Genomic DNA, 16,172 nt, shown 5'->3' with positions numbered 1-16,172 from the left:
CGAAAGAACTTGAACTAGAAGTTAAAAAGGTGGGAAAACAAATATGAAGCAAACTGCATACTCTACAAAACATTGAAATAGTATCTTGTATAATTCTCAAATAAAACCTTCATACATTTGTTCAAACATACTTTTTTTAAACCTGTAGTGCAAGATGCCTTTAGCATACTTAGAATCAGTTTTCTCAATAGTTATTATATTATTAACCCAAATGATCTAACACATATTTGACTTATAAGACACTTAAATTATTCAAAAATATGACAAACCAAAAAACTGAATTTTTAAATTATAAAATGCAACTTTTTAAATTAAGTAAAATTTAAAATCATCATTTCAACATTTAGCTTTAAAATAAATTAAGTTTAGAGTTTGCTTATAAGATTAAGAAGCAGTCATAGATGTTAGAAAAATTTCAAAAATTATAATCAAAGCTTTAACTATGCTGTGTTGTCCATATAAAATTTTAAAAATATAGAAAACTCCAGGAGTATTGAATCAAAATAACAAACAAAATAAATAAAACTTTGGCTAGCAAGTCTGATTATTTAAGTGTAAAAAGAAAAATATTTCAGGAATAATTTTCATTAATATTAAAAATAAGAGAAACACAAATTTTGTTCATAGAAACCCCATATCTACTTCTAAAAAGACTGTCAATTTACAAATTTTCAATAATGATTTGTGAATTTACTTACGAAACAAAAGTAAAGATTTTCTAGTTTTAGCAATAGTAAAGGGACAATTATCCAGACCACTCAGAACTAAGGCTGATTATTTTAGTTGGACTATTTGATTAATGGCTAACCAAATAAACATCTGGTCACTTTAGGTCTGGCAAAATNTATATATTAATATATAGTAATTTTCGTTCTTATTTCACAGCTAATTTACAATTATAATCCGCTTAAGCGTGTTACACATGTAGCCCAAAATGTTTTTTACACTTTAGTCAGAAACATTGATTTGCAATAATAAGACATGATAGTCTTGAATAAATTCCTTTCATGTTGACCAAGAGAATATTCTAATTTTTAATGACCATTTAAGAATTTATAACCACACGGTTGCTACAGAAAAAAATGAACAAAATAGTTGCTTCTAGTAACCTAAAGCAGGAAAATAGTAGCCTAAAATTATGAAAATAGTTGCCTAATTAAGAACAAAAAAATTTCAATAATATGACTAAAATTTTATTAAATGACTTCATTGTAATATACCATGATCCATTAAGTCAAGTTGAAGGCCTATATGATAATTTTTAAATAAACGTTAGTGTTCTAGAGCTAAATTTTTATGTAAAAACAATTTGTATATTTGCAGAACATTAATTTTAAATGCTAGAACTAATGCAGAAAAATAATTTTTTGTTAAAAAAATCATACTCTTTCTATTAATTTTCCCTTTCACATAATTTTTCCTTTTATCAATAATTGATTTAGCATATATATATATATATATTGAAAAAGTGATTACTAAAATTTGAAATTCAAGCATCATGGTATCGTATTACAAATTGGGTTCTTTAAAATCAGGCAGAGTTTCATAGCAATACATTGAAAAGGCGATTGAGAAACAAAATAGTTTCACAATGGAATCTGTGCAAATTGAGTGCATTAAAAAGTGATGATTTAAATTTGCATTCAATAATTTGTTCATTTTTTAGAGAAAAAAAAAACATTACATTCAGAAGCTACAGCAGGCCACAGGTTGTCAACCCAATTTATGCTAAAAAAAAAAAAAAAAAAAAAAAAAAAAAAAAAANCTTGGAGCACAGAAAAGTCTCCTTTTCCTGAAAATAGTTGCTTTTATAGCCTTTTCAGGCAAAAAAAAAAAATTAGCCAGTTGCCTCAGGGCAAAAATAGTTGCATTTTAGTCACCTGTGGCAACTCTGTAACCAATCTAATCTATATCCAAATTCAAACTTATAATACAAGCATTTTTAATACAAGAACCATGGTTCAACTAAAATTCAAATTATTGGAATGCATAAGTTCAATGGTATAAAAGTTGAATGAATTGTGTCTTCAAATAACATGTTCTTAATATATGGAAACTATTTACCAATCAAGTCTTATGCAAAATTAAAAGTGAAAAGGAAAAAAGTATATGTATGACAGAAATTAAGCTTTAGTCATTTCACACAATTGTTCAAAATTACAGTACAGTAGGGAAACGATTATTCGGAACCATCGCTATTCCGGATAACTGATTTTTCCAGTTTTCTGAATTGCTACAAAAAGCCGGTTTTTTTTTATTGTTGAACCCAACTAAAAAAAAAATTTGGAAATAATCTTAAAAAGAAGAAAAAAACGATGAAGTAATATTATTCCAAATGATTGAATAATATGAATGGTTAATAATGATTATTTCCAAAATGAGGGTAAAAATCTTTCAAAAAAGAAAGAAAAATCTTAAAATCTTATGAGGAAAAAAAAATTTTTTTTTTACAAATGGCAGGAAAATTCCTCGAATTTCGTTCCGGTTTATTGGTTTTCCGATTTCCGGATAACGGGTTCTGTACTGTATTAAGTATTCTTATTTAAAATAAAACTTAAGAAAATTACTCAACTTTCGATGAAATCAGTTTTTTTATTATTATTTATTAATAAAACAACTTACTCAGGACTGCAGTTGGGACGCTCTGGTGTTAAAACTGGCTTAGGAGCATCTATGGGTAGAGGTGGTAGAATATTACGATCTTGCAAAAGATTTATACTATCATTGCCCTGAAATATAAAAAGAGAAGATATTGTAAAACAATCTCATAGCTAAAACTGTTTTCTATCTTTTTTTTTTATAATCAAAAGAAAAAATGGATTTAAAAGTCATTTTTGGTGAATAAAGATACCTTGTAGCAACATCTATCATTGTTTCATAGAACTTTCATTTTCAAGATGTACCAAAAAAATTCTGGAGAAAATAAATAGCTCAATTGCCATTTTTTAGAGTAATTCCACAGCTTTAATTACTTAAATTGCACAACAATTTCCAACATACTTTATCTTGATACTGTATAACAGACAATTGGTTGAGATTGCCATGTCAGAGAGCGTAGCAACATCGTAGGTAAAAGCCATAGGGATGGAAAGTGCTGTACTATCATTAATATTTCTTGGACTTAAGGCTTTGTGACTGACTTATTAAAAGGAGCAGATCTAGTTTTTCCCAAATAACATAAAAATAAACATGTTCTTTATTTTGAATTACTATTTGGTTGAAATTTATCCATGCCTAATATAATACATTCAATATAATTCAAAAACATTATAGAAATCTCCTTGCAGAAATCTTTTATCTGTCAGGGTTGACATTTTTGTCTCAAAGAAACTTAACTATATGAAAGAAAAAATTATCAACACAATTATAATAATATGGGCAAAAAGCATTAATTAATACAATGACAAGAATAAAAAAATATTAGTTAATTAACAATTTTAGTACAGTGCCAGAAAGTTAAGAATTTTCCAGATCAACTCTTTAAAACATTATTTATATTTAAAAATCTATACATAATATTATTTAAGAGTTTGTTTGAATATTCCTACTTAGTAACAGCATTAAATTCTAAAAATTTGTATGCAATTTATAATTGTGAATTCAATATGCAATCAGTAGTAGTATGTGATTTATTAATTTAGTACCTGTTCCTCACATTATTGAAATAAGATATTACTATCAGGGGTCTGTCCAGGCCGAATTTACTACCGTTTAGCGGTACCTTCACAAATTCAATTTTATTTAAAACGGTAGTTTCACAAATTCAACTTTAGGAAAAACGGTAGCTTCACAAAATACTTTTCCTTAAAATTTTGTTTTTGTATCCGTTAAGAAACATTAAATCTATATTTTTACCATGTTTTTGTGTTGATATTTTAATATAATTTTTAATTTTTCACAAATTATGTCTAAATTTTCACGAAATAGGTACCTTTCAGAAAAACCTAGACAGACCCCTGACTATACTCATTTACATAAAATATAGCAGGACTACAGTAATTTTTATTTCTTAAGAAACATATTAAAATTTTCTTTCCTATTGCTGCTTTTAGTTTTCACATATTTAAAAATGATATATTAAAAAAGCTTGTAAATTAATAAGATTACTTAATAGGCTGCAATTAAAAGTTAATGGAAAAAAATTTTAATATTAAATATTTATTTTTGAAAGAATTTCTCTCATTCCGGTTAGAAGAAACTTATTTTTTCCACACAATTCTCTTCGTGGTTCTTTTGGTGATTTTTTACAAACTTGTAATCTTTGGTAAAAATAAAAAATTGAAAAAAAATAGTATAATTGATTGCATTTCAAATATTTACATGAAAAAATGAAATAAATTATGTATTGTTGTGATAATGAATATTACATTTCAAAATAAAATGTGACTTGTTTCCTGTTGCAGAATATTTAAGTAGGACAAAGGGAAGAAAGATNATTTACTAAAGGTTCTTTCGGTGATTTTTTACAAACTTGTAATCTTTGGCAAAAATAAAAAATTTAAAAAAAAAATAGTATAATTGATTGCATTTCAAATATTTACATGAAAAAATGAAATAAATTATGTATTGTTGTGATAATGAATATTACATTTCAAAATAAAATGTGACTTGTTTCCTGTTGCAGAATATTTAAGTAGGACAAAGGGAAGAAAGATGCAATTCATTTAATAGTTTCTTGGGATTTACATATCATACATCAAAGCAATAAAAATCTAAATCAAAGCAGCTTACTAACCCATAATTTGGAAAAACTTGTGTGTACGCTCATGCCAGCCATTTTGGCATGAAGTTGTGGATCATAACCAGAAGCACCCCCAACAGGACCTTCGGGTAAAGTGCTTCCCCCACGTAGCTGTGGGGAATATGGTTGAGGTTGTTGATAAGGAGTTTGTGGTGAACTATTGTATGTAGATGTAGGAGGCATTAATCCTGGTTGACTTACAATTGGACTAGCATAAGAAGGTGTTTGGTTATAACCAACCTAGGAAAAAAAAAACATTTAATATATGGTTAAATTTCAACTTAAAATATGGTCTAAACCTGTGACTCAAGGTTTAAGCTTTGAGTGTGACCTCAAAATTTCAGTCAAAAAACTTATTTCAGCAATCTTTAGTCAAAAGTAAGGATGAAAATCTAACCTTTAAATTTCAAAATGCAAAGCTAACAATTAAAAGAATTTTTAAAAGAAAAAATTTTTTTTTTTGACAAAACAAGTGAAGTTCGAGTATTCACGTAAAATTTGAAAGCGTAAATAGTTTATATACAGTACAACACAATAGAATCATTTTTCGAAAATTTTATTAGAGATAAATTAACATTAAAAGTATTAATTACAACATATTCGAAATTAGTAACTAAACAGATTTTGAATCTAATACTTGACATACCTGTTGAGGATATCGAGGCCTAACAGGACCAGATTGTGGTGTAACAGGAGGAGGAGCAAAGCCCGATTGTGAAACAGCAGGGCTACTGTTGGGCGGATAAGGCATTCCAGGACTGGAGTAGTTAGAAACTTGAGGTGATGCATGCTGATCATTAGAACTTTTAGGTGGCCCAAGCCCCACATTTGGAGAAAAAGGCTGCAAGCTAGGCAAACTTGCAGAGCTACTAGATGGACCTAAAAAAATTTACTAAATTACTTTGATCAAATAAGACAAGAATTATGAAACTAGAACTTAAATTTGACTAGAGTATGATTTAAATGATAATTTATTCAGCTGTAATTTAAAAAAGTTATTTAGATGGATGTGTTGTTAAAATGTTAGAAGTATCAAACGAGTCACCTACTGGGTTTATTAGAAAACTGTCCCTCCATATAGTCATAGCGATGTGAGGAAATCGGAGAAGGGTTTCGGGAGGATCGGGCAGAGGGGGGTTCTATAAGAACAGAAGCAAAGAAATCTAATAAGCACACATATGAAAAGAGGAGATTATGCAGTCGTAACTAACTGGTAAAGTAGCATTAGACTAATTATCTGGTAAAGTATACTTCAATTAATTTGAAGTTAATTTGTAAACGGAAAATCTAAATGGAAAAAAAAAATTTAAACAGATTTGTGGATTTAATTCTTTGAATAGGAAAAACTGCCGCTTTTTTTTATTTTTTATTTTATGAAATACAAATTATTAACAGATATCTAAAGAACTCAATCTAAAAATATCACCAGATAATCATCTAAAACTAAATGTTATATTTTTAGTATACAAAGTTGCAATAATTTAACATGCTTATAGAAATTTTCTGCCATGCTAAAATGTTAAAATTTAAATACTGCACACATCAATCAGCAATATAATTTTGTGGAATTAGAGATTTAAAAAACATGTTTTAACCAAAGACCAATAATTAATTTAGCAATTAATTCAGACAAGCAAAGGTTAGCAGATCTATTACAATTTAAATGCAGTTAATAGCTGAAGAAGGCAAATAATAATAAATAAATAAAACCACATATGCAAAAAAGATATTTTTTGCGTATTGGGAATCAGATTGAGCAAAACAGAAAAGAAGAAATTAAATGTTTAATTAAAAATAAAAAAAAATTTCTAATTATCTGAACTTGATTTTTAATGCTAATATCTTAAAAATATTAAAATATAAACAAGTGATTCTACAAATTTAATAAAATTTTAAACATGAAATTGTCTTTCAAAAATTTGGAGGAAAAAAAAATTATAAAATACTTAAATTATTAGTTAATTATATTTATCAGTAAAGCATAGATATTTGTATTTTATTAAAATTATGAAAGCCATGTGAATGAAAAATCGAAATTTATGCTATCACCAATTAAAATTGAAAAACTATAAGTTTGTATACCATCAAAAACTTGGATTCTCAAGAGCTATCACTATACATAATTAAAAGTAATTTATATTTCATCTTAATTTTATAAGCCACGTTAATGACAAGGGTTAAAAACATTTGCCTTGAAGATGAAGTAAATCTTACAAGTTGATCGTAAAATTTTCCAAGAACAGCAAAATTCAACTTCATTGCTAACAATAAGTAAATAAGCATGTGTTCTAACATTATTGCCATTTTTAAAATTTTAATATCTTTAAAAATATATAAATAAAAAATTATACTTTTCAGCTGTGTGCCATGGGATAAAATATTATTCTTTTTTTAGATAAAATTGTTTGACTTAACTATTTTTGTTAAATAATGTTCTATTAGTCACAAGAAAAATTTTGAAAGAAAATAAATTTCAATTCTCTAGAACAGTGTTCCCCAATCCCCGGTTCGCAGACCGGTAGCAGTCCAAGGATCAAATGGTAACCGGACGTCCATTTCATTGAAACTGAATTTAAATTCCCACATTTATAACCCCAAATTAAAAATATTTGTGTTCCATTAAAATTTTATTTATTTAAAAAAAAGGGGCCCCTGAAGGTAGTGGCGTAAATTTTTTAATGTTTTAAAATGTAAAAAAATAAACAATAAAACCACCGCAATTATTTTCTCTTTCAATTAGTTTTAATAAAAAAAAAATCAATCATCATAACGGTAAATATCATTAAAAAAAACTCAAAAGCGCGACGCGAAATTTACATTGGACGAACTTCGTCTTCTCTCTCAATCGTGACTAACTGACTGAACATTCTAGTAAGTTAAAATGCTAAATCACTTTAGATTTATTTTTTGGTCTAACTGCATTTTATTTTGAAGGCATGTTTAAATACTATTAAATTAAAATTAATAAATAAAAATAATCTAAAATATAAACAATCCACGTCCCCCCCCCCAGTAGGCCACGGTAAAATTATCAAGCGTTGGCAGGTCAGCGGTGATAAAAAGGTTGGGGAACACTGCTCTAGAACGCACAAGATATAAGTATTATAAGGCAATGCTTGTGATTGTTTTAATGGAAAAATAATTTGTTTCAAAATAAAAACAATTTAAGATGAGAAAAAATGTGATAAAGGAGTTTTTAAAAAAATGTAGGTAAAACAATCAATACACAACAAAGATATTGGCCCTAACAAATATAATTCTAAATTTATAAAAAGATCTATGATATCAAGCTGATTTGTAAGTTGCAGATTGCTTCAACTAAAATTAAGTAACATATTATTACGAAATGTATTACAGATATTCAAACTCTGCTATATAAAGAATATAATTTTTAATTAAGAGAAATCCAAAATAATAGAGATGGAAAGAAACAGGATGTAAGTTTGGATAATTTACATCTGACAAACTTTAGGCATAATAATGATGGAAGTGGTTAGTCCAATTCAGTAGTTAGTTGATGTAGCATCATTGTAGTATTAAGCATATCTTTGGCCGCTTCAGATATATCTTATCTTAATTTGAGTATAATGTAGGGATATTTATCCCAGAAAAATGAATGAAACAATTTAGGAAAAATTGACTTATTAAGTAAATGTTAAATAGAACATGGCAAAATTCAAAAATTTTAAAAATAAAGAAAAGAAGCCCCTCAAAGGGATCAAGAAAATTATTCTTTTCCATCAAGAATATTATGTAAAATATCTACTCAACAGTTGGACTGACAGGCTCAAACGCTTCCAGTCCAATCGCCAATAATTAAAAATTGAAAGAATGACTTGTTCGCAACGGACAGTTATGAGCTTGTGGAAAGATTAATGGTTGGCGATTTATTGAAAGATAACAAAACCAAAAAGAAAAACCAACAGTTTAATATTCAATTCCAATTTAATATTCAAGTAATCAATATTAAATTTGAAAATAATTCAGCAAAAGTAAATAGCCAAAAAGACTGAGAATTAGTATAATCATGTAATTGAAACATTTTTGTGGTAAGAAATAAAGAATAAAGAGTTATAAATAGATTTACATTGGTTGTTAAGAAAATAATAAATTATTTTATATTCACTTTTTATAAAATGTAATAAAAATTAAATAACTGGTTTAATTTAATTAAAAATCAGTTGAGAATGATTATGAGAAAATGAACATTTAAAAGCGCATATTTTTGAGAAAAGTTTAATAAAAGTTGTAAAATTTTAAAATCACTTAAAAAATTTATTACTATCTCCCCGAAAAGAGATATTCATAAAAATTAAACTAGTTGAGAAATCCTAACAAAGTAAATATTTGTAATAGTAATCAGAGTTAAACCTATAAATGCAGAAAAGTTTACCATGGAGCTTAATTATATTTTAAACAGTAAATTAATGTTTTTAAAAACAATTAAAATAAGGAGTGTTTTTCAGGAAATGCGATTTATTTTTATAAAAGGCCAAAGTGTGTTAAAAGAGTAGGCAAGGTGGGGCGCTCTTAAAAAAACACTTAGGCAGAACACTATGCTCACAATAACATGAGAGAGTCGCAGTATATCATTTTCCCTACAAACTTAACAACCCCTCTTAAGTGCACTTTGGTCTAAGATAATTATGCTTCTAAAATGAAATACTATGTTGAAATATCACATATTGACAAACACTATTTTGCCATAACTAAGTAAAATAGACATCTAAAATATGTTATCAACACATTTTAACAAGTTTAATGGCAACTAAAACTAGGAAGCTGGACTTTTCCTGTTGGATTTTAGGAAAGAGGATTAATTTTACTTGCATTTAGCAATAATTGACAAAACAAATGTATTTTAACTAAAAATTATATATTTTTTTATTCAATTTCTGTTTTAGAATGAAAAGTACAAAATTAACATTCAGTTTTATCTAACATTGAAATGTGATAAAAAAAAATTTTAAATACTGGTTAGATAATTTATACTGGTTAGAATTAGAACTTACGGGATGTTCCAGGCGTCACCTGAGGGCTAGATGAGTTCACAGCCTGATTGCCATACGGCAAAGGTAAACCTGCAAAAGATCATGTTTGTAAATAGTTGCGAAAATTATTATCACAAAAAGATATAATACAGAATTATTTAAGTATATGATTTTGATAAGAATATTTAAAATGACTAGCTTTTCTTAAGAAAATGCTATAATATTCTAAAAATTTTTGGACACCTGGATTTTCTAGATTCCTCAATTTTCCAGATTATTATTAGCTTTATTGACATGCAATTCATTTTTAAGAATAAAAATAACTGATTAAATGAAATGGAGACAATTGATAAAATAGTCATATTTTACCTAACCGCACCTATTTTTGAAGAGGGAATATTTCATAATTATTTTTTTTTAAATGATACTTAGAGGAATTAACTACAAAGCAGAAAAATAGTTAGAGAAATAGTCATTTTAAGAACAACATCCACAACTACTGATGTTTATTCTTGTCTCTTTAGCAGCAAAAATAGGTTAAATCAAATAGTTCTTAATCGTTATTAAGGGTAGGTGTCTATTTTGTTATTTGACTCTGCCTTCTAAGTTTAGTTTACAATTACAAGGTCATACAGAATTGCACATCTTATTTAAGGTTTCCCGCCAAAGAAAAGATAAGAAAAACTTTGACATGAATAAAACTTAAAAATAATGTATACAGTTAATTTGAAATGCACGGGCATTGCTATTCAACTAAATTTTAGAGTAAAAAAACTCATACGACATGATTAAAAAATATTAGTAGAAATTTATTTCCATTTACTTTTCTCTGTCACTCATTATTTCCCATATAAATGTAAAAAAAAAATCAATATAGGGTATTTTGTTAATTTAATCATAATTAATATTAATTAAATTTATATATATAGGATATTAGAGATCGTACCAACGAGATTAAAGATATCATCTAGAGGTTCCATTACATCATCCGGACCATAGCCCAAATTAATTACAGATGCAGGAACAAAATGCAAACCGAAAACTTTAAATTGATCTTTATTTTAAAGCTTCAAACAATATAGATGCTGGTAGTTTTCTTCCTGTTGCACCTCGAGCAAGAAGTGGTAAATTGTTAATTATAATCTAATTTTTAATAACTTTAATTACATTTGTTATTTGTTCATAATTTTTGTGAGATTAGAATCTTGACTTATTAATGTATCCCACCCCTTTCATACATATGTATGCATTCATATATACTTTGTTTGTCTAAAGTAAGAACTCCCCATGCCATTTGTTTAGGCATAACTATTTTAAGTAAGGTAGGGGTCATTGTTTACGACAGGTTTTGGCTTGGGTCCGCAAGAGAAAAGGAATCCTTTTCTTCGGTCTACTGCAGAATGAACCTAGACTGAAAAGAAGCTACCCGTCCTGAAATGCACTACTCTTGTTTCCCTAGCAGCAGACAGCCTCAGAATTTGTGGCAGGGCGTTTTTAGCATAGACAAACTATAGAACTACATGAAAAACCACTTTTCTTTAAAATAAAAATGAAAATAGGGCTGCAATAGAATAAAGATTAAAAAGAAACACAATTATTTACATAAGTATTTCTTCTTCACAACTATCAATATTTTTAATTATAACAATACCAGAAGAACCTAACTTCATACCAACAATAGAAAATTGAGGTTATCACCTACGCCATACCAAAGGTAGAAGATAAGTAGATTGCCGTTGAGATTTGGAACTGCTTGAGACCTGATCAAAATTTAATATAAAAGATGTGTTTTTTTTTTTTAATCATCAAGAATTATTTTATATCTCTATGTAAAACTACACTTTCGAATAAAGGGTCAATCATAAATTCTACAAAAAAATGAAAAGAATTTTTGTATTTCGAGGAAGAGGTATGTAGCAAATTGAGTCCTGGGACCAGTGAAACCAGCATCTAGCCCATGGTAATCATAAGTTTTACAACAATTTCTTTGTCAATTAACAGTCTTATAGATATAACTGCCCACTGATAATTTATGAAAAAACATTGACAACTATAACAGTTAAATAATTTAAGACAGATTATCAGTTTCTGGTTAACAAATAGTCACACCTAAATCAGCATGTAATAAATTGTTCTGTTAAGATACATATAATTCATAATAAATAAATAGAAAAAAACAAAAATAGATAAATGGTGAATGAAATGATATACTAACACATAATATACTAATAATGCGGATAATTAAACTGGTTAAGATACAAGATCATACTTTTAGGTATGAGGCCGTTCAAAAAGTACGTACATCCCGAAAGGGGGTGAGGGGATTTGCTATTTTGTATGATGGGGAGGGGGGAGGTATTATACAAAGTACGTACATTATAAGCATGTACCAAATTTAAATGACTTTTTCCTACACAGTCCTTAAATAAATATTTAATTTCATTTAAAACATAATTATTTTAATTTTTATGAAAAAGGGGGGTAGACTAATAAAATGTACGTCTCTAAGGGGGGGNGACCTTATGTACGGTAATGTACAAAAAGGGGGGAGGGATTATAATTTCTCCATGTTTGTGTCTGTACTTTTTGAATGGCCCCTATGTTAATAAATATAATTTTAACAATTCAACAAACAAGATCATTCTAATTTATTAACTACCATTTTATTACTTCAATTAAATACCAACTACTAAAAAGTTCAGTGAGTTAATTATGTTTTATTAACAGATTAAAATAATTCCTAATCAACTAAATGCAATAAATAGTTTTGAACTACTTTCAGGACACTAATATCATAAACTTATGTTTTATAGCTTAGTAGAGCAAAAACTTAGGTTAAAAGGGTTAAAGAGTATAGTACCTTGAGATGACATCTTGACAAGATGTAATCTCAAGATGTCACTATGGTATCTTGAGATGACAATGACAAGAAGGGGCCAAATTCGAAATCTAGATAAGTCTGCGAGTAGTACTATTTTAGTACGGTATAATTTGAACTATCAAAGATTTTATAAAGAATTAAGGAACATAATCATAACAATGAAAATTTTTATTACACAGATAATTGAATTACATTTGACATGTAATAAAAATTTTAAAAAATAACAAAACCAAGTAGAAAGACTATAATTGGTTCCGAGTGATACAGTCAAACCTCGATATCTCGAACTTGAAGGGAGATGAGAAAAAATTCGAGTTATCAAAAATTCGAATTATCAAAAATCGCATGTTATCGATGGTAGAATAAAGAAAAATGCTCTTTACATACCTTATTTACTATTCCATATTTATTCTAAAAACACTTTTTACACTTAAAAAGATTCAATTGTTGTTTGCTTTAAAGATGCATAAGAAAGTTTGTCTATAACACTTTCTAAGTAGACTATAGCTTTAAATGTCGCCTCTGACATATTCGGCTGCCTCTCAATAAATCTCCTTAGAGTGTCCATTGCAGAAAGTGCTTGTTTGTTAGTAACATTGGGCGGTAAATCTTTGATTTCCTTGTCCTCTTTTTCTGATAGTTCACGAGAATCTTTCGTTTGAGTGATGATATTGCCACCCCACTGACCACACACTGTTACTGCATCATTTACGTTTACAAAGTCATGAAACTCGATGTCATCAAGCTTCACGAGTCCGGTTAATCTGATCCAATCATTTTCGGTGTAGTTTTCAGTAGAATTAACGACATTGATTGTTGGACTACTTTCGTGATCTTTAATGAATCCAGACTTCTTGAAGCCATTCATTATCGTAGAGGAAGACACATCATTCCATGCCATGTGAGCCATTCTTAAATTTTTTTTATTTTTTTTGGAATATTCTTTTAATTTTAGAAAAAAATCACTATTTATGGAAAAAAATTAAAGTCATCGAGGGATTAGAAAAAAAAATTCGTGAAATTAAGTTTTTTTTTTAACATTGAATGTATAGGAAATTTGAAGGGAATTTTTTTTTCTTCGAGATATCGGAAAATTCGTGAAATCGAGGTTCGAGTTGGCGAGGTTCGACTGTATATAATTTAGGTTTAGGATTATCAGATGTAAAAAAGAGGATGCATCATAAGGATGCATCAACTCAGGGTTGTAAAACATGTATTTACTTGGAACAGTGCCGATACGTAGATTACTTTAATATTAATAATGCCTGCTTATATTTAATGAAACAGTTGCATGTCTCATAACCAATTTCATCTGCCTTCATTATGTTACTGTCAGTTTTATAAGATTTTTTGTTTTATCACAAAATAGTAAGAAATTTTTTTATGCATGAATAAAAGAAGAAAAAAAATCTGTACCTGAAGAAGGCACCTGTGATGTAAGAGGCACAGCTTTACCATCACCACCAGCAAGAGATGATGGAGACATACCCTGGAACTGATTTGGTGATTTAGTCAACAAATTTTGACCAACATTTCCAGGCGACATACCCTGTGGTGGAGGTTGAAGTCCCCAAGGAGAAGATTGTGAAGATGGATTCACAGGACTTGATCCATTAATACCATTAAATTGTGCCTGGCCTGCTCCATTAACACCAGATGAATTGAAATTTCCATAAGGTGTTGATGGAAAAGGACCATTTTGTACGCCTAAATTGGACCTCTCTGAAGAAGGCATTTGAGGAGTTTTCGGACTAGCAGCATTCAGTATACTTTGGCCTTGAGGTGATTTTAAAGATGGCGGCAAAGGTGATGGAGGTTGAACAGTAAAATTATAGTTCTGAGAATTATAGGGCGATGCAAATTGTTGAGGCACATTTCCTGAAGAGAGTGGAGGAGGATTCACAGGAGAAAATGGCTGATTATATGGTGAGGACCCAACTGCACTATGAGACATAGGAGGCTGGTTAGTGTTGGGAGAAAGAACATTTTGATTGTTGGGATACATGAAAGGTTGCGTTAAATTTGGATTTTGGGAAGTCATTTTCCTAAAATGAGAGGAAACACAATAAGTATCAAATACATAATTTTAAAATTATGTCATCCTATACATTCAAATTAGATGAGTGCCAAAACTCAAATTGAAATTTCTTTACTTGAAACTTAAATCAAATATAAAAACTTCAATAGAGTTAAACAAGGCAATAAAGCACATAGATAAAGCTTTATTCATATACAGAACAAATTTAACCTCTTCTTTAGAACAATTTCACGCCTTTATCTTAGTAATAAATTTAATAATTTTCAGAATAGGTGGTTTTGCTAAAGCATAAAGCTTAACTCTAGATTGATAAACAATGAACATACATGAAAGAAATAAACATCAGTCTAATTATCTAAAGAAGTACTTAGATGTTCATTTTACTATTTTTTCCTTCATAAAATTTTCAAGTGTTTACATAATTTGTTTTTATGAAAGGAATGCTTATGAATTTAGGGTTAACGCTTGTGCAATTAATGTCAAAAAAAAAGAAGACAAAATAAAACTATTTCCAACTTATTTTCATGAAAAAATCTATAGAATTCACCATTGTTCAAATTTTTAAGAATATACCTTTTGCTAGATAAAGTCTTCAAGATTTACTATTTTTGCAATGCACTTTATCAAAATTACCCCTTTAAAAACTATCAGCTTTTATATTTTTTTTCACTGACATATTTCATAAAATTACATGGAATAAAAAAACAAACTATTCTTATGAAGAGATAACTGAATGTTTCAACAAATAAATAGAATACAACACTCAATAGAGCAGCTTATTTTATTTATTATTACTAATATGATTCCTAGTACAATTCACAATAATTTGATGTACAAAATTTACTTTTGAGATTAATATGCAAACATAGAAATTTCATAAAGAGGTAATTTAAAATTTAAATGAATAAATAGAATATAACACTTAAAAGAGAGTAACTCATTTTTTCAAAGATTCATAGTTCAATTCATAATTCGTGATTGCATTAAATATATAAAATTTGCCTATGAAAATCTTAATTAAAATCATACATAGTGACATGAGTAAATATAAAACTTGAAAAGGTCTTATGAATAGAAATTATATGAAAACTTAATGGAACTTTCTAGAACATTGAGCCTGTTCTTACTTTGCACTATAAACACATAACAAGAAGAGAGAGATACTCAAAATTTTTCTGAATTTCTTTTGGATTTAGGAAGCTTATTATTTGCACTCTGCAAATGTTACATTAAATCTAATAATTTAGTATGATTAACTAGAAAAAAGTTAAAGGCATCAAACTCAAAAATCCTTAATTTAATGAGGTAAGTATTAAAAGAACAAAACAGTAAATGCTAAAATTATTTTAAAAAATGAAAGTAACATGTACAACAAATTCATAAACACAACCTTAAGTAAGGTTTATTATTGATTCAAATTTAACGTTCAGAAATTTATGAGCACAAATTAAAACATTTGAAACTCATTTCAGTTAACTTCACTGCTCTACTACACACGTAAGCACACTAAAAAAGTCTAAT

The 16,172-nt window shown here is 28.1% G+C and overlaps 1 protein-coding gene across 2 annotated transcripts in view; it reads right to left on the bottom strand.

Moving 5' to 3' along the window:
* Positions 1–16,172, bottom strand: part of LOC107453601 (Protein transport protein Sec24AB) — a 51,017-nt gene that overhangs the window by 33,896 nt on the left and 949 nt on the right. The window contains exons 2-7 of one of the 2 annotated variants that reach the window (XM_043045377.2): positions 14,030–14,658; positions 9,754–9,822; positions 5,791–5,880; positions 5,388–5,620; positions 4,736–4,981; positions 2,623–2,729 (exon numbers count right to left, since the gene is read on the bottom strand). In XM_043045377.2, coding sequence (XP_042901311.1) covers positions 2,623–2,729; positions 4,736–4,981; positions 5,388–5,620; positions 5,791–5,880; positions 9,754–9,822; positions 14,030–14,654 — 1,370 coding nt within the window. In that variant the 5' untranslated portion in view covers positions 14,655–14,658. The remainder of the gene's footprint in view (positions 1–2,622; positions 2,730–4,735; positions 4,982–5,387; positions 5,621–5,790; positions 5,881–9,753; positions 9,823–14,029; positions 14,659–16,172) is intronic. The other variant, XM_043045378.2, reaches the window with a different exon arrangement.

Source organism: Parasteatoda tepidariorum, chromosome 3, assembly GCF_043381705.1.
Source record: "Parasteatoda tepidariorum isolate YZ-2023 chromosome 3, CAS_Ptep_4.0, whole genome shotgun sequence".
Classification (NCBI taxonomy): Eukaryota; Metazoa; Arthropoda; class Arachnida; order Araneae; family Theridiidae; genus Parasteatoda; species Parasteatoda tepidariorum.
Note: the sequence above shows the minus strand (reverse complement) of the source record. Positions and strands in the feature narration are given on the sequence as shown.